Genomic DNA, 26,695 nt, shown 5'->3' with positions numbered 1-26,695 from the left:
TTCTGTGTTAGACATAGAGCTGGAAGACAGAGCCAAATATTGCTTATCTTGAGACAGATAAATCACATAGGTCTGAACAATTTGTAAAACAGTGGGTTTTCATGATGCAAGGTTTTCAGTGAGTAGTAACGGATGCTTTTAAGATAACAAATGAATAGTAAGAAAAAATACTAATATGCGATTGGTGTCAAGCCCCATCTTCACTACCAGTAAAAGCTGGTTTCTGTCTTGCAGAGTGGTCAGGAAATTGGGAATCTGTTTCCTCATTTAAGCCATCTTGCTCTTTGATTGGCTTCTGTGAAAGTACCTAACTTTTTACTGCAGAAGAGAAGCCTCAAGGGAAACAGAAAAGCCAAATCACAAAGGATTAAATGAAGGGATGTTACTTTTCTCACATAAAATGTCTGGTTGTGAGCAGCAAGTTGCTTTGCTGGGATTCTCTTGTTCTTTCCCTAGGTTGCAAAATTGTTGCCATAGTTCCAGATATCACATCTGTATTCAAAGCCGGAAGGAGGAGGAGTGGGGCTATGCTCCACTTCCATGTCCTTCATAGCACTTAAAGGTATGCAGAATTTTTTCTTGCCTGGTTGTGTTTGAGTATGCTGTTAGTCCCCCCATCCCTTAGAATACTAATAACCAACAGATACTCAGCACTCACAATACACCAGGCACTGTTCCAAGCACTCACTTTAATTTGAAACTTCTTAATAACTCTGTGACTAAGGTACCATTATCTTTCAGTTTTATTGATGTGGAAACTGAGGCACTGAGAGGTAAAACCAGGTCACCTGGCAGTCTGGCTCCAGCTCCGTACACTTAGGTCCTATGCTGTCAAACCTCCCAACTTAGGCACCACGAAGATTGGGGCCTTTTCAGTTAGTTTTCCTGCTCTGACTGCAGCTTTTGGTGCTTAGGACCTGAAGCCTCTGAATCAGGCTCTTCTAAGAAGTAGCATCTTATCTTCTCACGGGCTGGGTGGTTGAGCAGGTTTTGGCAAGCCATGGGTCTTGGTGACAGTTTGCTAGGTGGCACATTTGGGAGCCACAGAATGAATGGCTTCAGCAAATCCGCAGGAATAACTCACTCATTGGTGTGAAAGGATGAAAGACAAGGCCTAGTTGTCACAGGCTTGTAACTTGACTCTAAGAAGCTAACCACATGAGGCTACTTAAATTTAAATAATTAAAATGAAATAAAATGTGTTCTTCAATTGCACTGGCTCCATTTCCAGTGGTCAATGTGTCCCTGGGGCTACCGTACTGGATGACGCAGAGAGAGAACATTCCCATCAGGGCAGAAAGTTCTGTTGGACAACAGTGGTATAAATGGACCATAATTTTGCTTTCCTAGAGTTCAGTCACAAAGATTATGGTGCGGTATGTTTAAATTATTCATAGGACATTACCTGGCCGACAGCTTCTTCCAACTGTGGACAAGGATCTTTTTCTGAAAAACTGTGTGCTCAGTGACCTGGCATTTCAATCTTAAGTTCTGTATTTTGAAGATCTTGCTTGGAATGGGGTGCCTGAGTTGAAGTCTACATCAAAAATGTTAGGACTGTTGAGTTCTGCTGGAGACATGTCTCTGCAGGCCTGGAAGAAGGACATTGGAATGAACTTCTTCAGCGTTCTGCCCTCTTATTCTGATCACTGGGGTTCCTTACCTGGTTGCCTTTGGGGCTACAAGCCAGCCAGCTGACGTCTGGTCTTTAGAACATAGCTGTCTGATTTGCACCTGATTGTGGGCCATTATCATGAATGGTGCTGGCCTCTGAATGGCAGTTCAGGTTGCCCTTTATACTGGTTATTCATTTTCAGGCTTTGTGGGTGATATCCCGGAGTTTAGAGACAAATAAGAGGAAATCATTTTGGAGTTTAGAGACAAATAAGAGAAAATCATTTTGGCTATGGGAAAGGGAAGGGACACAGGAACAAAATGCTTATTTATTGAACATGTGTTATTTCCAAGGCTTGTCACTGCTTTGAAGAACTGACTCAAATCCACCTTTCTTGTTAGAATTAAAAACTATCTTTAGAAAGTAATGCAAGTGCCTGTGAGAAATTTAAAAAGGAATAAAAAGAAAGTTTTTCTCTTTTTCCTGTCCTCAGTCCTCTGCTCTGTCATAGTCCATCAGGGCTGCTGTAACAAAATGCCATAGACTAAGTGGCTTAAACAACAAACATGTATGTCTCACAGTTCTGCGAGCTGGAAGTCTGAGATCAAGGTGCCAGCAGATTCAGCATCTGGTGAGGACCTCTTCCTGGTTCATAGATTGTCTTTTCTCTGTGTCCTCACGTTGCAGAAGGGACAGGGACCTCTATGAGGTATCCTTTAAAAGGGCACTGATCCCATCATGGGAGCCCCACCCTCATATCCTCATCCCCTGCCAAAGGCCACACCTCCAAACACCATCACCTTGGGGATTAGGATTCAACGTATGAATTTTTCAGGGGACACATTGTGTCCTATCAGCTCCTTTCCCCCATGGTTACCCATTTCTTGTGTATCCTCTAGACATTCTATGCATTGGGAGGCTGTTTACTTGTTTTTTTTCTCTATATGACTGAAAGCATACCGTAACACTCCTTATACCTTGCTTTTTTGTGTAGGGATACAACCTGAGAATGCTTTAGCATTACATGTAGATCCATCCTGCGTTTCTTCTCAGCTGCAAAATATTCCAATATGCAGATCTGAACTAAACTGCAGCTACTAATCCCACATGACTATTCAAGTTTAAATTAATTAAAATTTAATAAAATTTGCTCCTCGATTGTACTAGCCACATTTCAAATGCTCCATAGAAAGATCTAACTGGGGCTGTGCAAAGTACCATAGACTAGTGGCTTAAACAGCAAACATGTATTTCTCACAATAAACAGTCCTGTTATGTCATTTCATCATCACAGAAAGTTCTGTTGGGTGGTCCTGTGGTAGGTGGGCCATAATTTAGTTAAGCAAGACTATTAGGCAACCAAGACTATTCTTACACATAGTTCTTTGCCCATGTGTGTGTATATCTGAAAGATAAGCTTCTCAAGTGAACTTGCTGGGTCAAAGAGCATATATATTTTAAATTTAGACAGGCTTTGCTAAGTCTCCCTCCAAAGAGGTTATACAAATTTACACTCTGCCAACAATAGTCAACAGTATGTGTTTCCCCAAATACAACCCAGCCCAGCAGCTCCTTAGACTTTGATCTTTGCTCATTTACTAGGTGAAGAATGGTTTATTATAATAGTTTATAATATATAGTCATTTCTAATAGTTTTAACTAAAAATTTATTTTAAGTCTCCCCTAATGCAATAAGGACCTCATTTGTTATTTCACTTGACAAAATCACTTTCAATGAGAAAAACATTTCTTGAAGTCCTTTGTATCTTAGTTGGGGACTTTGTCCCCCAGGAGGGCATCTAATGTTTATATTGATTGCCTCACCTGTCATTAGGTGCTGTACTGTGCACTGCTAATTATTAGCTATGGCAGATGCCAAGGGAAAGGCAAAATTGGATATGGGGTGCCCAAAGCTATGACAAACTGTAAGAAGGCATGGCCGTCACTTTTGAAGAAAAAAAAATATGATGTTTCTCATAGGAGACTTAGTTATCAGTCAGAGCTTGTTCATTTACCTGAACAAATAAGGGGCTGTCACCTGGCCCTTCTCTGTGACTAGTTGACCAATTTGCTTTTGAAATCCAAGATTTAGGCAGCAGCCAATGCATAGGACTGTTAACTTGGTTGTTAACTGTTAAACCGTGTAACATTTAAAAATAATTATGGCACACCCAATTTCATAGCTGCATTATTCTAATAGCCAAAAGGTGGAAACAACCCAAAAGACTATCAAATGTACAAGTGGGTAAACATAAAGTGGTCTAGCCATATAATGGAATATTATTCAGCTATGAAAAGGAAGGGAATTGTGACACATGCTACACCATGAATGAATCTGGAGGACAAGATGCTGGGTGAAACAAGCCAGACACAAAAGGAACAAAAATTATAGATTCCACTTGTACAAGGCACTCAAATTCAAAGACAGAAACTAGAAAGGTGGGTGTGGGGAGGATGGGAGTTAGTGTTTAATGGGGGCAGATTTTCAGTGTTGGAAGATGAAGTTGTAGAGATGGATGGTGGTGGTGGTTGTATGGCCACGTAAATGTACTTCACGCCATTGGACTGTACACTTGCAAAATGGTTAAAATGGTAAAAAAAAAATTACATGCATAGTGGTAAGACATGGAAAAGTATTTAGTTTTAAATAGGTGGAGAAACAGAAATAGTCATGGAACCTTTCATTGGGGAGGTTGACTAGAAGATGAACCTTCTGTGATCACCCCAGCGTACAGCTTTGTTTAGGGCTCCCAGGGTCTGAGCATGCTTTGGGGGCTGGAAGAGGGCCCTGGTGAGAAGTTATTCAACCTAAATGAAGAGTCCATGACTAGAAAACGGTATTATCTGGAGCTGCACACGGAGTGTGAGGGCACCTCCATCCTCTTCAAGACGGCAGCCAAACACCATCAGCCACAAGGGGGCGCCATGAGACGGCTGAGCATCCCAGAAAGGGCCTAGGCAGGCCAATCTCTCCCTCCTTCGCTCCCTCCCTGTCTTTCGTCCCTCCTTCCCTTTCTTTTTTAACATATTTTACTTCTCAGAGCAGTTTTAGGTTCATAGCAAAACTGAGGGGCGTGTACGGAGCGGTCCCATATACACCCTCCCCACAGGAGCGCAGCTGCCCCCATTATCCGCATCCTTTACCAGAGAGGTCTCTTTGCTTCTATGAAATTGTGGTAAAATTCACATAACATAAAATTCACCATTTTAAGCATTTGAAAGCAAACAATTCAGTAGCATTTAGTGCATTCACAATGTTGTGCAACCCCACCTCTAATTCCAGAACTTCTTCATCACCTCAAAAGGAAAGCCCATGCCCTTGAGCAGACACCCCGCATTGCCCCCACCCCCAGCCCCGGGCACCCACCATCTGCTTCCTGTCTCTGGATTCGCCTGCTCTGGACGTTTCATATAAATGGAGACCTGCACTGTGGGGCCGTCCGTGTCTGGCTTCTTTCACTCAGCAGCATGTTTTCAAGGATCCTCCGTGTTGCAGCCTGTGTCAGGGCTCAATCCTTTTCATACTTGAATCATGTCCCACTGTGTGGATGGCCCACAGGCTGTTTATCCATTCTTTGTTGGTGGACATTTGGATTGTTTCCCAAATGGCTAAAATAGTGAGCTTCGTGCCACATGTATTTTTGCTCTTGTGAATGGTACTGGCATGAACTAGCACGTGTATTTGTTTGAACGCCTGTTTTCAGTTCTCATGAGTATCTAGGAGTAGATTGCTGGGTTATATGGTAATTCTGGTTAACTTGTTGAGGAACCACTGGACTTTCTCCACTTCCATTGTTTATTTTGGTGACCAAACCTTCTCACCTTAAGATATTTTCAGCTCATATTTGTACCCCCCCCAACTCCCACTCTCTGCAAAGCAGCCAGGGATTTCTTGAAAAGCTACAGCTGATTCTTGCCTCTCCCCTGCTTAAACCTCTCCAGTGGCTTCTTCACAGGGCACCCAAAATTCAACTTCCTCCTGTGGCATGTGAGGTCCTGCCAGTCTTTCCAATCTAGTTCCCCACCTTCCTCCCTTGAACCTTACAAGTCTTTTGTCAAAGTCATTTCCTCAGAGAGACTTCTCCCATTTAGTCATTGTCTTCTACACGACTTGGATTTTTTTTCCTCATCTAATTGCTGTTCTTTAACAAACCACGGTAGTTCAGAACTCCTAACATTTGCACATGCTGTTCCCTCTTCCTGGAATGATGTTCCTTATCTTTGGTGGCAGGCTCCTTTTGTCATTCCAGGTGTAGTTTAACTGTCCGAGAAGCCTTCCCCGGCCTCCCAACCTGAAGTGCCATCTGGCCATTTCTGATGACCCCACCCTGTTTTATTTCTTAACACTTTCACTCTCTACTTATTGGTATTTACTTATTGTCTGCCTCTCTACTGCTCTCCAAAAGCAGGGGCCTCATCTGTCTTTTCACTGCTGTGTCCCTAGGGCCTAGAACAGGGCTGGACAGTAGTAGGTGCTCAATAAATATTTGTGGACTAAATAATGAATGGATAACAACAATTTTTTTTCTATCTTGGGAAGATCTTTCTATTATAATGTGGATTCTTCCTGAAACATACTTTTTCATTAAAAAAATCCTTTATTAGCTCTGAGAATAGAATAACAAGCATGGTATTGGGTAGGGGCATATTTGAGTTTTCAGCTGTATCAATAATACTTCATTTCTTAAAAATGAGCAAATGTAAACTGCCACATGTTGCATGATTCCATGTATATGAAATGTCCAGAACAGGCAAATCTAAAGAGACAGGAAGTAGCGTGGTGGTTGCCAGGGGGCTGGGAGAGGGAGTGGAATGGGCAGTTGCGTACAGGGTTTTATTTTGGAGGTGATAAACATGTTTTGAAACTAGATAGAGATGGTGGCTGTGCAACATTGTGAGTGTGTTAAATGCCCCTGAATTGTTCACTTTAAAATGGTGAATTTCATGTTATTTCACTTCGGTTTTAAAAAAGAAATAAGGCAGTCACTAAAAGACAAATATTGTATGGCTCCACTTGTATGAAGCATCAAAAGCAGCCAAATGTATTGAAACAGAAAGTAGAATGGTTATTGCCAGGGGCTGGGGAGAAAGGAAGTGGGGAGTTGTGTTTAAAATGGGTTCAGAGTTTCATTTTTGCAAGATGCAAAAATTCTGGAGATCTGTCCCACGACAAAGTGAGAAGTGTGCTGAACTTCACACTACTGAATAATACACTTAAAAACAGTGAAGATGGTAAATTTTATGTTATGTGTTTTTTCTTTTTGACAATTAAAAAAAAACAAGAAAAAGAAAAAATTCCTAAAATGAAGGTTTGTTAGAGCTTAATGCTGGGTACATGGATAGATATCATTCTCTATCATTTCATGAATATTTAAAATATTCCACAGGATACATGGGCAAAAAACTGATCTGGCTTGGGGTTTTTTTTGCTTTTATACAAATATTTAGACTTTAAATGCAGCTGTAAGGCTTTTATTATCCTTTTAATTATATTTTAAAAATCTTACTATCTTTCAGTTACATTTATTGGTATTAAAAGCATACCTAGTACATATACATGATTAGAATTCAACAGTATTGTTTGGTCATCTGTTGCTCCTTAATAAATCATTCCAAACTTACTGATGGTAACGGCAGCAATCCATTGTGTTTACTCCACACAGGTCTGGGGGTGACTGGGCGCAGCAAGGTGGTTCTTGCTTGAGTCTCTCATGCGCTAGGGGGCAGAAAAGGCTGAGGGGATCAAGAAGTCACCCTCCCTCAGACGGTTGGCAGTTGGAGCTGATTTTGGCTGGAGCCTCAGTGGGGACAGTTGCTCGAACACTACACAGAACATCTTTATGGGCCTGGGTTTCCTCCAAGCATGGAGTGAGCAGCCCATGAGAACAAGGCGGGTACTGCCTCACATCTGAGGCCTTAGAAGCAAGTACAGCCAGCAAGGGCAACATCACTTCCATGATTAAAAAGGAACCTGGTTGTTCACCACTCTCCCCTTGGGCTGGAGTGTGGACAGGGTGCTGGTGGGCCAGCTTCGTCCCTGGGTGGGGTGATGGACCAGCAAGACAGCAGCTCACATTCAAGGGGAAGAGCATTAGGTTCCACATCTTTATTTGTTTTCCTTTTTTTTTTTTTTTTTTACTGTGATAAAAAACATAACATAAAAGATACCATCTTAACCATTTTTTGGGTGCAGTTCAGTAGCATTTGGTATATACATATTGTTGTGCCACAGATCTCCAGAACTTTTTCATCCTACAACCCTGACACTGTTAAAAATTCCCCACTCCTGCCTCCCTTCAGCCCACGACCATGATTCTTTCTGTCTCTGTGACTGTGATGACTTTAGGTCCCTCCTATAAGTGGAATCATACAGTATCTGCCATTTGTTGGTGACATTTCAACTAGCATAATGTTCTCAAGCTCACTCATGTTACAGCATGTGACAAGATTTCCTTCCTAATTTTTAAATATAAATAACATTCCATTGTATGTATATACCACATTTTTTTATCCATTCTTACATCAGCAGACACTTGGGTTGCTTCCTCTTCTTGGCTGTTGTGAATAATGCTGCTGTGAACATGGGCATGCAAGTATCTCTTTGGGATCCTAGTTTGAATTCTTTTAGGAATATACTCAGAAAGTGGGGTTGCTGGATCATATGGTAGTTCCACTGTTAACATTTTGATGAACAGCCACAGTGTTTTCCATAATGGCTGTGCCATTTTACATGCCCACCAACAATGCACAAGAGGTCCAATCTCTCCACATCCTTGAAACACTTGTTATTTTTGTTTTTTGGATATTACCCCATCCTAATGGGTGTGATGTGATATCTCACTGTGGTTTTGACTTGTATTTCTCTGATAATTATGGATATTGAGAATCTTTTCGTAGGATTGTTGGCCATTCATATGTCATCTCTGGAGAAATTTTGGTTCAAGTCTTTTGTCCATTTTTTAATTGGATTATTTGATGTTTGTTGCTCTTGTTGTTAAGTTGGAGTTCTTTATATATTCTGGATATTAACCCCTTATCAGATATCTATGATTTGCAAGTGTTTTCTCCTGTTCTGTAGGTTGCCTTTTTACTCCATTGATAGTGTCCTTTTATGCATAATAGGCTCCACCTTTTTATGGAGAAATGTCAAATAATTCACAGGTATGCGTAAAACCACCAGAAGCATAAAAGTATATGCTTTTTGGCAGAAAGCCTCACCTTCCTCTGACTGCCTGCCCCAGAGGCTACTTCTATTATCAGTTTCTTGGGTAGCTGTTCACAGATTTTCTCTGAGGCTTCGTGATGTAAAGTTTTCCATAGAAATTATGCAGAGTTTGCATTTATGCAAAATGAACTGCAAAGTGAATCCTGGCTCTGACAGGCCTCTGGGGTCCTCCTTTCCCCACCTGAAACATAAGGGAGTTGAAATGGGTGATCTGTGAAGCCCCTGCTTTCCAGGTCTCTTGGGGATGGACACAGACCACCTGCCAGGAAAGAGCTCTTTGCTACACTCCTTTCACAAGGTTTGTGGAGGTTTTGTCTTGACTTGAAAGGTGATTTCTTAATGGAGAAAGTGTTTGCTCTGAGCAGTGTCTGAGTTGCCCTTCTGCAGGAATACAGGGGTTTGTATTTTGTTCCACTTAAGTGAGAACTCAGTTCCTCTTGTCAGCACTGTGCTAGGCAAAGCTCTAATTTCAGTTGTTTTTCAGAAATTCCAAAGAGTGAAATGTAACAACAGCAAGAAAACAAAACTGTTGCCCCATCCTAAGAGTCTTCAGTCTGAAATTTGTGCTTACACAGAACGTCTCAGCCCTGCATTCACGTGAGGCTTAGGGTGGCACAGTGTGGGGGAATTTTTAATTAACACCAGTTACCTTTTGTCCCCTTTTCCTTTTAGTTGTAGAGCCCCTGGAGTTTCAGAGGGCATGTGGCCACCCAGCTAGAGATGAAATTTTCCAAAAGAAATTAATTTCTCACAGTCTGGAGGCCAGAAGTCTGAAGTCAAGGTGTAGGCGGAGCCACAACCCCTCAGAAGACTCTAAGGGAGGACGCGGCCCCTTCCAGCTCCCGGAGGTATGGGCAGTCCCTGGTGTCCTTGGCTTGGGCACAGGTGGCTCTAATCTCTGCCTCTTTCTTCAGGTAACTGCTTTCTCTCTGGGTCTCTGTATATCCTCTCTTCTTGTAAGAACCCAGTCTTTGGATTTAGGGCCCATCCTAATCCAGTAGGAACTCACCTGAACATAATCACATCTGCAAAGACCCTATTTCTAAGTTAAGTCATTGTGGGTAAAATTGTGATTTATCCAGAATATTGCTCCTGGCTTTAGTACATATGCATATCAACAGGAGCTCAAGGGTGGTAAGAAATATGGCTTTAGTGGATTTGCATAATTCCTCAGGAGGGGAGAGAAGTTCACCTCCATATCAATGGGTAATTACCTGGGCTATGGGAGGGCTTATCTGTACCTGAGAGGGGAGGGGAGGGCCGGTTCTGCTGCTGCTGGAGCAGGAAAGAGAGAAGGGCCGGACTGCAGTTGTAAGCAATAAACGGGGTTTAAACTTTATTTCTCCCTTTGACTGATTTCGGTTTTTAGAGGTATTTTGCCCCAGGATTTCCTCTCCCCAGACTTTCAGTCATGCTTACAGTTCCCGGGGGTTAGGATTTGAAACATATCTTTTTTTTTTTAACAGTTTTATGGTTTTATTGACACAAATGCAATGTGCACACAGCTGTCTGTTCACTTTCTTCACCGTGCAGCCTGGTGTTTGGGAGCCAACCTCTGATGGTTAGCTCGGCTGCTCTTTCCACGATGGGTTTCTGGTTCTTGGAAGGGACATTGTGAGCAATCTCAGCACAGTAAGATTTGTTGCGCGTCAGCAGCACTTCAGGCTCCTTGACGACGTGGACCAGGAACCTCCCGAAGCCACTGGGCAGCCTGTGCTTTGTTTTCTTGTTGCTCTCATAGCTGACACTGGGCGTCAGGATCAGCCTTTGAATCTTCTACATACCCTATAGTCAATACCTCCGGGTTTCCACCAGTTATGCTTAATTGTGACACATCAGTCTGACTGGTGCTGGATGAACTTTTTGGTCCTCTTTTTGATGATCTTAGGCTTCCACGAGGGGTCTGAGGGCAGCCATGATGCCTTCAAGAAAACGGCAGAGACCATGTCAAGGAAGAGTCCTGGAAGAAGGCCTTCCTGCCCCAGCTTGAACATCATTGCAGAGTGTCTTCCAGTCACCAGCTACTGGGCAATGGGTATGGGAATAGATGGGCACCTCTGCCAGGCGTGCTGTCCGCCTGTCTCCGGATTCGGCAAAACAGTAAGTACTCTCCAGGTGCGACCCTGGGAGCCTGAAACCTATCTTTTTAAGGGGACATAGCCTACCCACTACAGATGGAGAGAAGTGAGAGGCTTCAAGAACTATCAAAGTAAGAGAAATCTTAGTGACTAGAAGGGTGTGGGGTGGGGGCAGTAGAATGAAGAGAAAAATCACTCAAATGCCCTGCTCTCATAGGCATCACAAAGCTCGGAGTCATGCTGGTGTCTTGTTCCTCTCTGAGTGAGTTCCTTAGGATAGTATTTCGAGAACCTGATTCCCATATTTTGGGGCCAGTAAACACATTGCTGAAATAACCTCCTTCCTGCCTGACAGCCTGCTCCCTTCCCCGTGGGGCGGGGTTCTCCCCACGCAGTCCTGCAGGCACACAACCAACTCCAGTTCAGGCGACGCTTTGGAGCCGAACCAAGTTCAGGGTCTCAGGGCCCCGGGACACCGGAAGCTGCTCCAGATCTCAGCAGCCTTAAGGGGAAGGGCAGAAGGGAGCCAGCTTTGGGCCAGTCTCAGGGTGGAGGAGGAGAGGACCGGCCAGTGGTCAGTAGGGGAGCCCCTTTCTCCCAATCCCAAGCATGACTCAAAGCACTTTCCTTCTGGAAGGTTCTGCTCTTCCCTCCTCCCATTACCCACCAAAGATCTTGAGCAGGTGTCAGAGTTCCCTGGAGGGCTTGTGACAACACAGATCACTGGGCCTCTCCCCAGTGTCTGATTCAGCAGCTCTGAGCTAGGGATCAGGAATTTGCATTTCTAATGCGTTCCCAGGTGGCTGGGGCGTTGCTATTCCTGGGAACAGGTGAAACTGCAGCTGAGTTAAACCTCTCAGCCCTGCCTGTGAGGCTCACACAGGGAGTTAAAAACAACACCGGCCCCTGTGCTGGATCCCAGACCTGAGAATCTCTGAGGATGGGGCACAGCGCTGGCATGCTTAGGAGTCTAATGGTCAGCCAGACTGGGGGCCAAGAGCCCAATTCCTCCTTGTGCATCAGACATAGATTCAGAAAGCTTTCCCTGACTCCCCCAGGGGCATCAGGGCTCTCATCCACCATCCATTCATTCCTTCCCTCGCGTGCACTGGGTCCTGCTGTGAGGCCAGGTCTCAGCTCTGTCCTCGTGGTGATTTCATGCCTGGTGGAGGAGACAGACATAAACAATCAGTCTGGACAACATCAGAGTACCTTGAAAATAAAACAGGATGACGTGATAGGGAGCATTACTTTGGATGGGCTGATCAGGGGAGGCCTCTCTGAGGAGGTGACATTAGAGCCAGAGCTGAGGGAGCTGCCATGGAGACCAGTGGAGAGTGTTTGAAGCAGTGAGTACATGCCAAGGTCCTGTGGTGGTCATAAGCTGAACACAATGGAAGACCCGCTAGAGGCTGGGGTGGCTGCATCTCAGCGAGTGAGTTGGGGGAGGGAGGAGAGGTGGCCTAGTGCCAGAGCTGCAGGGCCTGCTGGGCTCCGGGGATGGGTCAGGGCTTTAAGCCTGTGCAAAGGGAAGCCAACAGAGGGTTTAAGCCAGGAGTAACGAGATCCCTTTGCTTTGAAAAGGTCCACTCTGATCTCTGTAATATACCCTCACTGAAATGAAGCAGATTCCTTTCCCTGAGTATTTTTCTCAGACTCACCGCTGTGAGAGTACTGTGTTTGTCCCTGCTGGTCCGGGACCTGTGTGAGGCTGTCTTCCTTGCCCATTGGAAATGCCCAGTAAACTACTGGCTCTGTGGTGAGTGTCCGGCGGTCTGCCTAACATCGTCCCACCCCTGCCCTAACAGGAGTGTTGGCTGCTGGTGGCTGTGTCCAGCATGCTGTCCCCATCTTTATACTGTTCTACAGTTGAGTGAACTTTTTAAAGGGTGAGTGAGGCCCTTTTCTATCTGAAAGGGATGCTTTGTACCAATGTTAGCTGCAAGAATGCTCCTGTCTGACTGCACTGTGGCTGTCCGCTTGCTCTGATGCTGCTGCGGAATGTGTCCCCAGGCCTCAGTGGGCCCCAGTGGGGAGGACATGGGTGTTGGAGAGGAGGGGGCTGTACAGAAGCTGCAGGATAGAAAATGTCACTCTGGCAGGAAAAGTAGCATATCAGATGGGGCCTTGCAACAAATGGAGTGTTAAGCAGAAACTTGGCTTTCATTTAAAAAGCCAGTGTGCATTGGGCCCACACATGGTGAGGGGTTAAGTGGTTCTCCTGAGTTAGGAAGAGAAGCCCCAAAACTCAGCCCAGATTTCAACAAATCAGAGCTCATACTCTTTGGACCTGGGAACAAAAGCCCTAAGAGAGATACAGGGAAGAGAGAGATTTAGACTGTGAGCCTCTTGTGTGCTTTTTGGTACTCCCTAAAAGCTGCTGCCAAAATCATGCCACCTTGACATTGCATGCTTCAGTTCCTCCAACACAGAAAGTTCATTCCTGCTCCGGACCTTTACACTTGCTGTGCCCTCTGCCTGGAGTCCTCTCCCGGTCTTCTCATGATTGGCCCTTCTTCATGCAGTTCTCTGCTCAAGGATCACCTTCTAGAAGCCTCACTGTCATTCACTCTCTGTCAGACCACTCTATTTTGTTTCTCAGCATTTAACTTAATCTGAAATAATTTTGTTTGCTTATTTGTGTATGTCTCCACCCACTGGAATGCACCTCTGCCATGGAAGGAACCTCTCTCATGATCTCCAGTGCCCAGAGCTGTCCTGACCCATAGAGGACACTCGGTAAATAGTCACTGAATGAATAAATCAATAAAGCTGTTGATTGTGGCTGCTGGCAACTTACCAAAGGGTTTCATATCTGAGCCCATTGAGATGCTTTTGGCTGAAAGTCCTAGAAAGCATCAACCCACGCTGTTGAAGAATACACATATTTGTTATTTCCACATAGGGGGAAGTCCTGAGATGGAGCAGCATTAGGGCCCTCAGTCTCAGTGGTCAAGGATGGACATCCCTGAGGACCCAGGCTTTTTTCATCTCTCTGCTCCAGCATTTTCTGCAGTGCAAGGTGGCCCCATCAACCCAGACTTCTCATGCAGGTGGGATAACATCCAACAGAAGTGGTGCAGGCAGCATCTCTTTATCAGGGAAACAGCTTTTCTCAGAAGTCACAGCACACACACCCATTCTTATTGGCCAGAATTTGTCCACATGCCCACCCCTAGGCCAATCACAGTGGGGGAATGGTATTCCTATGACTTGGCTTAGCATAATCAGTATCCCCTCTTGATAGGGGCACATGATCCTCCCTCTTGAGCATGTATGGCTCATGGAGGAAGATAGACTCTCTGCCCTCAAGGAAGAACAGGGTGGGGGAGAATGAATCTTGGGGAAGGCAACCAATGGTGTCTGTCATCACACATGTTTAATTTCATCTTCACAAAACCCTGTCAACAGTATAACAATAGTTGACCCCTAAGTGGATCATGTTTTAACACCCTCCCTTAAAAACAACAATTATATTCAATAAGAATCATTATTTTCTGGATTACTTCTTTTTTTTTAAGTTTTTTATTAAGGTATTATTGATATACACTCTTATGAATGTTTCACATGAAAAAACAATGTGGTTACTGCATTTACCCATATTATCAAGTCCCCACCCATACCCCAGTGCAGTCACTGTCCATGAGTGTAGTAAGATGCCACAGATCCACTATGTGCCTTCTCTGTGCTACATTGTTTTCCCCATGATCCCCCGCATGGATTACTTCTTTAGTTTGAAACAAGTCAAAAGAGGAATACATTTCTATTTTAGAGATATTTATTAAAATATTTCATGTGGGTGACTGTGTGTGTGTGTGTGTGTGTGTCACATCTGGAGTTCTCTGAACTAAACTCAACATAGGCTATAATATTTATCAGAGGCTGAGTGATATAAATGTGCTCATTTGAAGTTTATGACTATTATTAATACTCAATAATAACTGTAGCAATTGGTAGTACAGGGATTGGCAAGCTTTTCCTGTGAAGAGCCAGATGATAAATACTTTAGCCTTTTTGGGCCATAGGGTCTCTGTTACATTTCTCTGCCACTGAAGCAGGAAAGCAGCCATAAACGGTATGTGATGAATGGGTGTGGCTCTGTTCCAATAAAATTATCTTTATGAAAATGGGCTGGGAGCCAGATATGGCTTGTGGGCTATATAATTTTATAGTTCCTGGTTTAGAATTTAGACCAATAAGGGATTTTTTTTCAGGGGGAATATTTTATCAAGGACATGATTTAGAGTGACCGGTGCATGATAAGAAGCAGACTGATTTTCAGTGGGTTTTATTATTTTTTTAAATACCTACAGGCAATGCATTGTGGGGGTTTCCATCCCCCTTAGCCTACCTCTGATTCCCATTTTATAGAGGGGCATCTGGGACTCTGAGGGGATGCCTGGAGTTAAGAGGGGCACCTGGGCTCAGAGGGGATACCTGGGTCTCGGGTGAACCCAACAAACTGTGCAGAAATCTAGGCTGGTTGCTCAGCTACCTTTTTCTGGGCCTGGAAACCAGTGAGCCTTGGCTGGCGCATCTCCCCCTGCCAATCTGTGCCACGGGTGTCTCTTTCTGGGACAGACCCTGCATATGCTGTATTGCTCAGGGAAGCCAGTGGCTCCTCAGTCACCAAGGGCAGCCCCTTTCTCTCTGGCCCAGGAATAGAGGGGAAAGAAGATGTTCCCTGGGCAGGCTTAGACAGTTTGCAGGCCCACCTCCCCTGACTTCCCTCTTTGGAGGCTGCAGAAAACTTTGCTCCCTAGTTCTGATCAAAGACCAACTCCCAAATATGCTTCCTCTTAGGTGTTTCTCTCCAGCTCCTAAAAGGTTTTTCAAAGCTGTGACCACAAACCCTGCACTTTGTGAGGGGAACCCTATTCTCTCCTCGGCTGCCTCAGATTTCTGTGTTGTGCAGGTTCCGTCCCTCCTTCCTTCATGTGCACAGTTCAGTGGCACTAAGCACATTCACATTGTGCAGCCATCACACCCTCCATCTCCAGAACTTTCTCATCTGCCCAAACTGAAACTCTGTTCCCGTTTGACAGTAACTCCTCACTTCCTCCCTCCCCAGCCCCTGCGGCGCACTATCTACTTTCTGTCTCTGTGAATTTGATGGCTCTAGGGTCCTCATGTAAGTGGAACCACACATTATGTGTCCTTTTGGGTTTGACTTATTTCACTTAGCATCACGTCTTCCAGATTCATCCACGTTGTCAGAATCTCCTCCGGTTTTAAGGCTGAGTCATGTTCCAGCATGTGGATGACCCATGTTGCATGGATCTATTCATCCAATGACAGGCACTTGGGATGCTTCCACCCTTTGGTTGTTGTGAATAGTGCTGCTGTGAACATGGGTGTGCAAATATCTGTTTGTGTCTGTGCTTTCACTTCTTTTGGGCGTAGTTCTTTTGAGACGTTTTTTCCATATCCTCTCGAATACTGGTTATTTTCTGCATTTTTTTTGACCAATAGCCATTCTAACAGGTGTGAAGGAGTCTCTCATCGGGGCTGTGCTCGTATTTCCCTGGTGGTCAGGGGTGTTGTGGCTTAGCCTTTCCCACTCTTGTCTTCAGGGTGGGGCTCCTACCTCCGCTGATGAGGGCCTCGCAGTGGGTGAGGGCCTGGTCTTATCGCATTGAGGAAGCAGCTACTTTCTCTGGGAGTCAGTTTTGCCATCTGTGAAATGGGAAAAAGGATAATAACAGCACATGCCTCTCAGGGCAGCATGAGCATTCAGTAAGTCAGCACATCTAAGGCCCTTAGGAAGGTGCCTGGCATATAGTAAGTGCTCAAAAAATACAAGCTGTTTTTAGATTTCTGTTGTTACAGTCCAGGTTCAGATGGAACCTGCAGCATTGTCCAAAACAGGTGTGCTCAGGCTAAGGGCTTCAGGTAGCATGGGGGGATGAAAGTGGATCCCTCGACTCCTGCGAGGCCCCCATCTGCTCAGGGCGTTTTCAGGTTCATGAGTCCTTGAGGCCACGCCCTTGCTTACTTTGTGGTCTCGTATTTCATGTTCTCCCTCCCAGCACAGGATCTTTCAGTTTGTTGTATTTAACAAACATACTGAGGTTCTAAGGGCCTCACAGATATGAACTCACTTAATTCACACCACAACCATCTGAGATAGGTATTATCAGCTCCACTTTAAAGGTGGGGCGGTCAAAGCCCAGAGGAATTAAGGATCAAGCACAGAGGAGAGCTGAGGTTTGAACCTGGATTGCCCAGCTCCAGACTTGCTGCTGTTTTTAATGACCACGTTTTTTTTAGCTCTTGGCTTTGTCCCCGCTCTTTCCTCTGCCCAGAACACTGCCTCTGGGCCTCCCTTCCTCTTCGTTAATTAATTCCTTTTCTCCCACAGAATCAGTTCCTGTATCCACCAGGGTCTGAGCAGGAAGTGGACAGCACGCTCAAAATAGGAGACTCTCAAGAGGGTTCAACAGAGGAGCTATTTCCAAAGGCAGAGGGAAAACAAAGGACGGAGAGGCTGTTCTCAGCCCTTGAGCTGAAGGGTCGGGACCTGGAAGGAGAGGAGGCTGCTGATTCAGTCAGCTGTTGCCGCATAACGATGTAATGACTTAAAACAGCACCATTTAGGTATTTCTCCCGATGTGTGGGTAGAAAGGGCGACTCAGGTCCCAAATGGCCCCTCAAGGTGCTGGCTGCCAGCTGGGGGCTCGTTGGGCTGCTGCTGGGGCTGGGATCCCCTCACGTGGCTTCTTCACCCAGATGCTTGGGCTTCCTCCCAGCGTGGCTGCCGAGTTCAAGAGGGAGTGTTCCAGGAGGTGAGGCCAGAAGCTGCTGATCGCTTAGGGTCCCCTCTTGGAGGCCACAGTGTCACTGGTGCCACATCCTATTGAAACAGGCCACAGTGTCAGCCTAGATGTGGGGGGAGGGGACATAGATTCTTTGTAAGAGGAGTAGCCAAGGATCTTTAATCTTTTAATCTTTAAGGAAATAGCATGGGCGGAATCTGGGGAATAGTGTCTCATTTCTCCCTCACCTTCTTCAGATCGCCTCCCTCCCACTGGCCAGAGGCAGCTGGACACCTAAGGACAAGGAAGCCTGCTGACCTGGCCTGTGACAGTCATCTTCTCGGGTGGCACGGGGTGGAAGCGGAAGATGGCTTTGAGGGGGAGGAGGACACCCTGACACAGCACCTGCTGCTGCCAAGCTCTTCTAGGACCCTCTATTTTTCCTTTATTATGATGCAATTTGTGACAGATCTGTGATTCGGCTTTGTGTCAAATTTGGCTTTGTGTCAAATTCTTCATTGTCAGTCTCTCTTTTAAGACCATGAGCTCCCAGGAAGTGGGACCAGCTGCTATGCCCACCACTGGATCCCCAGGCCCAGCACTGGCATAGGTAGGTGCTCAGTAGCCCCTCACTCCTGATCCATCTGCTAGAGCTGTGGGTTCTGTACCCCAAATACACCTTGAATCCATCCAGCTGTCTCTGGTTCCCCCAATCCAGATCCCTATAACACAGGACAACTGCATTTCTTTTTATTGAGGTATGGTTGATATGACAACTGTATCTTATCATATCTAAGCCACGTTTTTTACTCTTGACCTCCAAACAGTGGCCAGGGAGATGCATTTTTTTATTCTTAAGAAAAGAAAAGAAATTGTTTTGGTCAACTGGGGCTGCTCTAGAAGAAAGCTACAGACTGAGTGGCTTATAAGCAGCAGAATTTATTTCTCATACTTTTGGAGGCGGAAGTCAGAGGTGAAGGTGCTGGCAGATTCTCTGTCTGGTGAGAACCCACTTCCTGGTTCATAGGTGGTACCTGGGACCCTGTGTCCTCACCTAGCAGAAGGGGTGAGGAAGCTCTCTGGGGTCTCCTTTATAAGGGCACTTATTTCATGTATCAGGTTCCACCCTCATGACCTAACTGCCTCCCAAAGACCCCACCTCTTAACACCATCACACTGGGTGTTAGGATTTAACATATGAATTTTGGGGGACACACACATTTAGTCTTAGTAGAAACACACACCAGAGCAAAGACTGTACCATGAATTCCCCAACATGCCCATTTCTCAGATTTAACAATTATCCAGGTTTTTTTGTCCCTGTTGCTTCATCTGTCCTTGTTTCTTTCTCTTTGAGTGAATTGTCTTGAAGCTTACCTCGGGTCCTCATGGTGCCATCTGTGCTTCTCTGGCCCTTGAACAAACTGGACAGCTCCTTGTTGCAGGGCCTTTGCACTTACTGCTTATTTTGCCAGAGATGTCCTCCCCTGGCTCTGGCCCTTCATACTTCACCCCTCCACCCCCTCATCTCTCTGTGGTATTACCCCATTGTTTCTCTCATTAGCACTTAACATCATCTAAGATCCTTATTTATTTGCTTGTGGGATTTTTGTTGTTGTTGTTGTTGTTTGTTTTGCTTTTAAATTTCTCTTCCCAACTAAAAAAGAAGGCCAGGACACAGGGACCCTGTCTTTCTGGTCCACTACTCTATCCCCAGCTCATAACACACAGTAGGCCCAGCAAAGAGTGGGTGCTCAGCAGGTATTTGCTACATGAAGAATGAATGAATGTGAACATCTCTCTGGGTAGGTAGGGCAGGGTCATGTGACTTTAGAGGAGCCTTCTGGGTCCTGGGATAGGAACCATCCTCATGTGGCCAGCTGCTGTGGGCCATGGCATCTGACAGAAGCTTCTCTCCTCTTGTGACCTGGTGGAAATGGAGCAGAGTTATCAGTTCACAGCTGCCCGCTGAGTCCTCCCCACACACTTCCACCTTTGTCTCCGTAAGTACTTTTGTTTTGGCAACTTTGTGTTCACTGGTGTGGGGATATCTCAAGTCCTGAGAGCGGAGGCAAAGATGCAGTTCAGTGGCCAGCTCTTAGAGAAAATGGTGGCAGGAGACTGGCAAGGTGGTGGGGGGAATTTTGCAGGAAGTCAGGATTTGTAGGGGTTAGGCTGAGTCTCCTAGGGGATGTTTGGGAATTTTGGAGAACTCCACTAATATTCACAATATTGTAGGGGGCATTTTCACCTACAGAAGGAAAACAGGTCCTAAGAAGTCATATGCATCATCATGAGAAATTAGCATCTTAAGAACTATCTAGGTGCACACCAGCCTCAGGGCCTTTGCATTGGCTGTTCTCCCTGCCTGGAACACTCTTCCTCAGATATCCAAATGGTTCCTTCCTGCCCTTCCTTTGGATCTTCAGTGTAATGTCACCCTTTCACAGAGGCCTTCCCAAACCACCCATTTAAATCACAACCCTCTCCCCACTGGTGGCACTTACCCTGTTCTCTTATTTTTTCCCCTAAGGTACGTATCATCCTGTAACAGCATTGTCCAACAGAGGTGCAATGAGAGCCACATATGCAATTAAAATGTTTTTTTAGTAGGTGCATTTCAAAAATAAAAAGGTGAAATTTATTTTAATAGTATATTTTATCTAATCCAACATACCTGGTTGCTATTTCAATGTGTAATCAATATAAAGATATTGAAATATTTTATGCTCTTTCTTTCATACTAAGTCTGAAACCTGGCGTGTGTATGGCACAGCACCTCTCATGTGGGACCAGCACCATCTGGAGTGCCCAGCACACACACATGGCCAGTGTGTGGACTGCACAGCTCTGGCATGTTACAAAATATACCAATAATTATGTTGATTATTTATCACTCTTGCTTGTCTGCTGGACTGTAGGCTCTGCAAGGCCAGGGAGCTCTGTCATGTTTACTTCTGAGTCCCCAGCACCTAGCAGAGTACCTGGCACATAGTACATGCTCAGTGTACGTGCTAAAATGGATGAAACGAACAAATGTGATAAAAGGAGGGAAGGAGCTATTCTTGCCTGTTCAGCAGTGAGCAAGGTGGCAGATGTGGGCCAATGCGACTGTTTCCTCTCCCTCATTGGCTCCTTCTCTTTTTCCTGTCCTTTCCCTCACTGTTCCCTTCCCTCCACTATTTCCTCTTTAACCTTTCTCCAGTTTTTCCTTTTCCTCTGCAAAGAGTAGTGATTCAAGCCCTGGCTCTGGAGACAAGTGACATTTCAGTCCCTGTTCTGCCACGAGCCAGCTGTGACTCCTTTTAACCAAGTCTTATCTCCCAAGAGATAGAACTCATCCGTTGTCCGGGGGCTGATAATTATTCTTCCCAGGCTGAGGTGGGGCCAGAACATGTGGCTGCCTGCACGGATTGATGATTCTGGCTAATGTTGGCACCTTGCTAAGTGTGTTACCAGGATGAAATCATTTATTCCTTCTGACTACCCCAGGAGGTTGGCATTATCCCCATTGCAGAGATAAGGAAGCCAGGGCACAGAGAGGTTAGGCCACTTGCCCAAAGCCATCTGGGTACAAAGGTAGGCGCTTAACCACTGGGCTCTGGTAGCTGCTGTGCATTAATGCACATCAGTTGAGGACCTGCTGTGTGGCAGGAACTGTTCTAGGAGTTAGAGACATAGTAGTGGACAAAATAGATTCCTAACTTCATTCATTCCAGAGGGCAGGTGAACCAATAAAACATATGTGTTATGTAGTGTGCTGGTGGTGATAAGTACCATGGAGAAAAATTAAGCAGGAAGAGAGATGGAAGCATTGTGGGGGTGGTTTGTAATTTTAAAATGGTGGATAGGATGGAAGTCCTCGCTGAGAAGATGACATTTGAGCAGAGAGTGGAACGAAGGGAGGGTGAGCCACCTGGGGGTTTGAGAAAGGATGTCCAGCAGAGGGGCCGATAGATGCAAAGGCTCTGAGGCATGAGCAAGGGGCCAGGTTCACCCAGGAGGTGGAACAGAGTGGGCTGCGGAGAGGGGTACCTGAGGTCAGGCAGGTGGCGGTGACCTTGTGGGCTGTGGTGAGCACTTTGGCTTTTCCTCTGAGTGAGGTGGGAGCCATAGGGAAGTTTTGTTAGTTCTTATATCAGCTTTGTTGACATTTAATTCATGTAGTGTACAATTTGCTCATTTGAAGTGTACAATTGAATTGGTTTCGGTCTATTCTGAGGGCTGTGCAACCACCACCACAATCCACTTTAGAACATCTTCAGCACCTCAGAAAAGAAGGCTTGTCCCCTTTAGCAGCCACTTCCGATTGTCCCCCAGCCGAGGCAAACACTGCTCACTGTCTCTATGGATTTGCCTGTTTGGGAGAGTTCCTATATACGGACTCATAATAGGTGAACCTTTTGTGTCTGACTTTTTCATTTAGGATAACATTTGCAAGGTACATCCATGTTGTAGCACGTGTCAGCACTTCCTTCCTTTTTATGCTGAATAATATTGCATATTTTATCTATCCATCAGCTATTTAGGCTGTCTCCACCTTTTGGCTGTGGTGAATAGTGCTGCAGTTGACATTGGTGCACAGCTTTTTGTGTGGACATGGTTTTCTTCCTCTCGTTTATACCCAGAACTGGACTCTGGTAGCTATCAGGTCTTATGGGTCTTATGGTCTAAACAGGGCTCTGTTTATCCTTTGGGGGAACTGCTTTGCAGAGCAGCGGCACCGTCTTACAATCCCACCAGCAGTATAGGAGGGTTCTAAGTTTTCACATCTTTACCTACACTCACTAGCTGCCTTGACAATGGGAGGAGGAATGTCACCTGATTTGTTTTTACATCTGTGCTGATAATATTTTATTATCATTACTTTTTCTTTTTCTCCTGCATCTTAGTCTTTCCTCATCCAGGCAAGGCCTCTCTCTAAAACATGACGAAGTCTGTTTTCCTGCTTCTCATGTTGCCCCTGCCCAGCCATGGGAAGTGACTCTCCCCAGAGAGGTCACAGCCGGTCACGTGTGTCAGACAAGCTTTCATCTCTGCCTTTCTCTCTTGTAGAGTGACTGGGTGGTGTGACATGAGCACACTCCTGCCTTGGCCTTGGGGCTCTCTTGAGTAAGCACCACGCACATTTGGACCTTGAAGACTTGATAATAAATAAACGTTAGATTGGGGGCCATGGTCAAAGGCAAGTTGGTCCTTGCTGAGGCAAAATGGGTATCAAGGAAAGGGGAGGTGTCAGGGCCAGGGCTGACCCCAGATTTTAGTTGATTGGTTAATTCCCAAGGACTATAAAAGTCAATAGAAATGAAACAGTCCTTGTAACTGATGGCTGTTGATGGCCTTAAGAAATACAGTGAAATAAATTAACTAATCAATTAGTTACTTGATTGGTTAATTAAAGACTTACCTAGCTAATTGACTACTTCAGTCTTTAAGGAGTATGTGCTATGTGCTAGGCATTTTTCTAGGTGCTGGGATCATCCACTAACAGAAACAGACCAGCTTCTCTTGGTAGCTGGTGGGAGAAGAAGGAATAAACACATAAATGGATAAGACAATCTCAGAGAAATGGGGTGACTTGATGGGGAGTGATTGTGGCTTGGGGCTCCCATCTTGACTGATTAAACCGTGAAGGCCTTTCTGAGGAGTGGGCTTTTGAGGAGGAGAAGGAGTCAGCCCTGGGAGGATCTGGGGGAGGAGAGTTCTAGGCTGGGGGAACAGCAAATGCAAAGGCTCTGGGGCAGGGAGAAATCTGGGGCTGTTCAAGAAACAGAAAGCAAGTCAGGAGACTGGGAGAAGGGTGGACAAGGGGAGAGGCTGTGGGGCGGGGGCAGAAAGTGGTCAGCAGCCAGGTCATACAAGACCTCTGGACAACACTGACAGCCAGCCCCCGTTGTCTCACACATGCCAGGCATTGTTTAAGCACTGTCAGAGTTTTCTGACTTGTTTAATCCTCACGGCAGCCTTGGAGAGGCTTACCTTCATTTGACAGGTGAGAAAACTAAGGTGCAGAGAGGACTAAGCCCACTTGCCCCAGGACTCTGGAGTGGAAACCCCGGAGTACGGATTTCTCTCAACTTGTTCCCACCTGACACATAGCCTTGTGTGTGCCCCTGGATCTAGGTCAGTAGTTGGGCCTCTGCTCCTGATACTCTGGAAAAGGTTGGGTCTCCTGAGGTGAGGACAGTACCAAGTTTTCCAGCTCCACACAATAGGTGCTCCATAAACTCTGGCTCAGGCCAGGCCCTGTTGCTTAAGCATGGGCTTGGTTGAAGGTTGCTTCCTTCCAGGGTGGAAGAAGAGCTTCAGAACGCCTCATTCTGAGTCCTCGCAGGTGTTGGAGAAACAGCCCTTCCATCCCCTGTAATCCAGGAGGAGTCTTTTTGCCTCTCAGTAACCCCACCTGGAGTGTGAGGGGATTCGCCTATGTCAGGGTCCAGAACAGAGTACAAGGTGGTGGGGCTGCAGGTACCAGGAAGCAGGCCAGGTGTGGGCTGCCCAGGACTACCAGAAGTGCGTGCCAGCGAAGCACCCATTTGCCATTACCCATCCTTCATTTGCTCACTTGCTCACCTCTGTCTCCCTCCTCCTCAGAAAGCAAAACTTAGATTTGTTGACTTAACCTCTCTGTGCCTGTTTCCTTATCTGTAAAATGGAGCCATTTGTGCAAGGCTCCTCATGCATTCATTGTAAAGTGTGCATCAGTGAGCAAGCCTTACCTGCCTGGCATTGTTCTAGAGCTGGGGACAGGGCAAGGGGTGGGGGACACAGCCTCTGCTTGCAGTGTTCTAGCTAGGGGGTTGTTAGAATGCAAGGAACAAGTGAGTGTGTAAGGCGCCAGGTGGTGCCCAGTGATAAGGGGGGCACTGGGAGGGCTGGCGCTATTTTATTTTACATAGGGTGGCGGGAAGGCATTTCTGATAAGGGGGCCAAGCGGTCATGAAAGAGGGAGCCGGCAGATATCCGGGGAAACACAATTCAAGTGGAGGGCGCACAAGGCCCCGGAGGGGGAGCCTGCGGACCTGTTCCAGGAGGAGTGACGCTGGAACAGGGTGTGTGACGGTGGGTGTGCGCGCGTGGGGGCTTCAAGGACTGGGCAATGAGGTCGCCGCGGCGGAGGCGGGGCAAGTGGGTGTGAACGACGACGACGGTCACGACTGAGAACGTGGGAGGGGAGGAGAGCCAGGGCCCCAGACGCGTACCAGGGGAGGCAGAGGACGGGGAGCAGGACAAGGAGCGAGTGGTCAAGAGAGGGAGGGACGCGAGGGGAGGGGCGCCTGGTCCAACTGTCACCCGGTCGTCACCCGGCCGCCCCCCGCGGAAACGGAAGCCTGAACTCAGGGCCAGCCGCCACTTGGAGGGGCGTGTCCTGGAGGACGAGGCCCCGCCCCCAAGACCTTCCGATCCGCGCACCGCCCACAACCCCGCCCACGGCCCTGCCCCGAACCGCGAGGCCCCGCCCCCCCGCCGCAGCTTGCCCGAATCCCCGTGTCTTGAGCGTTCGGGGGTGGGCCGGCGGCGCCTGCGATGGCTCATAAAACGGCTGGCCACCTGCCGGGCCGTTCCTCCGTGAGCTGCCGTCCGGGCCCTGCCGTGCAGTTGCGGTCCGCGCTATCCGAGTCGCCGCCTCTGCCGCCTGTGCTCCGGAGCTCCCCAGGCGCGGAGCGCCACGACCCCGGCGGGCTCCAGGGCGCGCAGACATGGGCAGCCGCGCCAGAGCGCGCCGGACGGCCGCGGCGCTGGGCGTCACCGGGCTGCTGTTCGCCGTTCTGGGCGCCGTCATGATAGTGGTGCTGCCCTGGATCATCAAGCAGCAGGTCATCAAGGTGTGTGGGGGCCGCCGGCCGGGGCCCGCGAGCGCAGCCGATGCGTGGGCGACCCGGAGCCGGGTTCAGAGTCCTGCGCCCGGGCCCCTGAGCACTGAGGAGAGGAGAGGGCATCGGGAGGGCCAACAGGCCACCTCCCCAGTACCCGCTCGATCCAGGCTGAGGTTGGGGGCATGGGGGAGAATCTAGCGGTTTTGCTATAGGCGCCGGCCTGGGTTGGGGAGGCCTGAGTGAGAGACCACCTGGTAGCCTGACCTCATCTTCAGAGGTCTGGGGCCCAGGACAGGTCTGGGCTCTGGAGTGTGGCTACACTGTGGTGCTGCCCTGAGGAGCCCAGGAACCGGCTCACGTGCCCCTTGCTTCTTGGCAGCCTGAGGCAGTGTCTGCTAAAATTAGGGCACCACTGTGCCTGCTTCCTGTGAACCCACGAGGACAGGAGCCTTTCATTCAGGTGTTTTTCCCTGCGGCTCAAGTGGGTGCTCAGGCCATCGTGGGTGCTCAGTAGAACGTTCTCTGCTGCCCAGAATCTCCCCAAAGAAACCCCTTTTCTGAGGCAGAATGCTCTGTTCTCCCCCACATTGCCTCCCTGAAATAGATTGGAAATGATAAGCAGCTTTTTTTTCTCCCCAGATTCATCCTGATGCAGGTAGGAGCCCAGCTGCCTAAGCAGAGGGCTTTCCTCTGATCCTAGCCTTAGGCATGATTGCCCTTTCAACCAGGGAGACAAATTAAGGTCAGTTGGCCTTCAGACCATCAAACTGTCCTGGGTGTCTGGGCAGCCACTTCAAATGAGCCTGGAGTTACTGAAGGTCGGGAAGATTGCAGAGTATCGCACTTGAGCTAAAAGCACTTCAGAGCTTTGAAGCCAGAACCACCACCTGCAGAGGGGAAACTGAGGCCCAGATACTAAGGTGGGGTGAAAAAATGGATATTGTCACTTGCTCGTTAACTTCTTTTTTCCCTTAGCCACTTCTTTAGGTGAGTTTCTTAAGAATGGGAACTTGTCCATTTCATGTCTGTGCCCCATGCCCAGCAGAAGATGCCTGGGAATGAATGAATCAGTGCGTGAACGAAAGCTGCATCTTCTTAGACCTGTCTGTCAGTTCATGGGACCTGGCTGGCTTTAAAGATGGGGCAACATTTGACTTTTCTTAAGGTCCCTGGATGAGCAGTTGTCTGAGTTGTCTTGGCCACAC

The 26,695-nt window shown here is 47.0% G+C and overlaps 1 protein-coding gene, 1 long non-coding RNA gene and 1 pseudogene across 7 annotated transcripts in view; 2 read left to right on the top strand and 1 right to left on the bottom strand.

Moving 5' to 3' along the window:
* Positions 1 to 10,316: 10,316 nt before the first annotated feature.
* LOC108391483 (large ribosomal subunit protein eL32-like) lies at positions 10,317 to 10,935 on the bottom strand (annotated as a pseudogene).
* A 13-nt stretch (positions 10,936 to 10,948) lies between these two features.
* Positions 10,949 to 20,348, top strand: LOC108391488 (uncharacterized). Of its 3 annotated transcripts, XR_005060161.2 has the most exons (5): positions 10,949 to 12,677; positions 13,601 to 13,657; positions 13,824 to 13,971; positions 17,280 to 19,676; positions 20,207 to 20,348. It is a non-coding gene; the product is annotated as an uncharacterized lncRNA (long non-coding RNA). The 3 variants fall into 3 exon arrangements; XR_005060160.2 differs by having other exon boundaries at positions 10,949 to 13,657; XR_005060162.2 differs by lacking the exons at positions 10,949 to 12,677; positions 13,601 to 13,657; positions 13,824 to 13,971 and adding an exon at positions 15,425 to 17,125.
* A 4,826-nt stretch (positions 20,349 to 25,174) lies between these two features.
* The window catches only part of SCARB1 (scavenger receptor class B member 1), a 64,263-nt gene continuing 62,742 nt past the window's right edge, over positions 25,175 to 26,695 (top strand). For 2 of the 4 annotated variants that reach the window (XM_017651100.3, XM_017651099.3), the window contains exon 1: positions 25,175 to 25,499. In XM_017651100.3, the coding sequence (XP_017506589.1) occupies positions 25,374 to 25,499 (126 nt within the window). In that variant the 5' untranslated portion in view covers positions 25,175 to 25,373. Of the gene's footprint in view, positions 25,500 to 26,129; positions 26,146 to 26,253; positions 26,411 to 26,695 lie in introns of those variants that run through there. The other 2 variants (XM_037014116.2, XM_017651101.3) reach the window with 2 other exon arrangements.

The sequence above is a fragment of the Manis javanica genome, chromosome 15, assembly GCF_040802235.1.
Source record: "Manis javanica isolate MJ-LG chromosome 15, MJ_LKY, whole genome shotgun sequence".
In the NCBI taxonomy this organism is placed as follows: domain Eukaryota; kingdom Metazoa; phylum Chordata; class Mammalia; order Pholidota; family Manidae; genus Manis; species Manis javanica.
The sequence above is the reverse complement of the archived record's forward strand: the minus strand, read 5'-3'. Positions and strand labels throughout refer to the sequence as shown.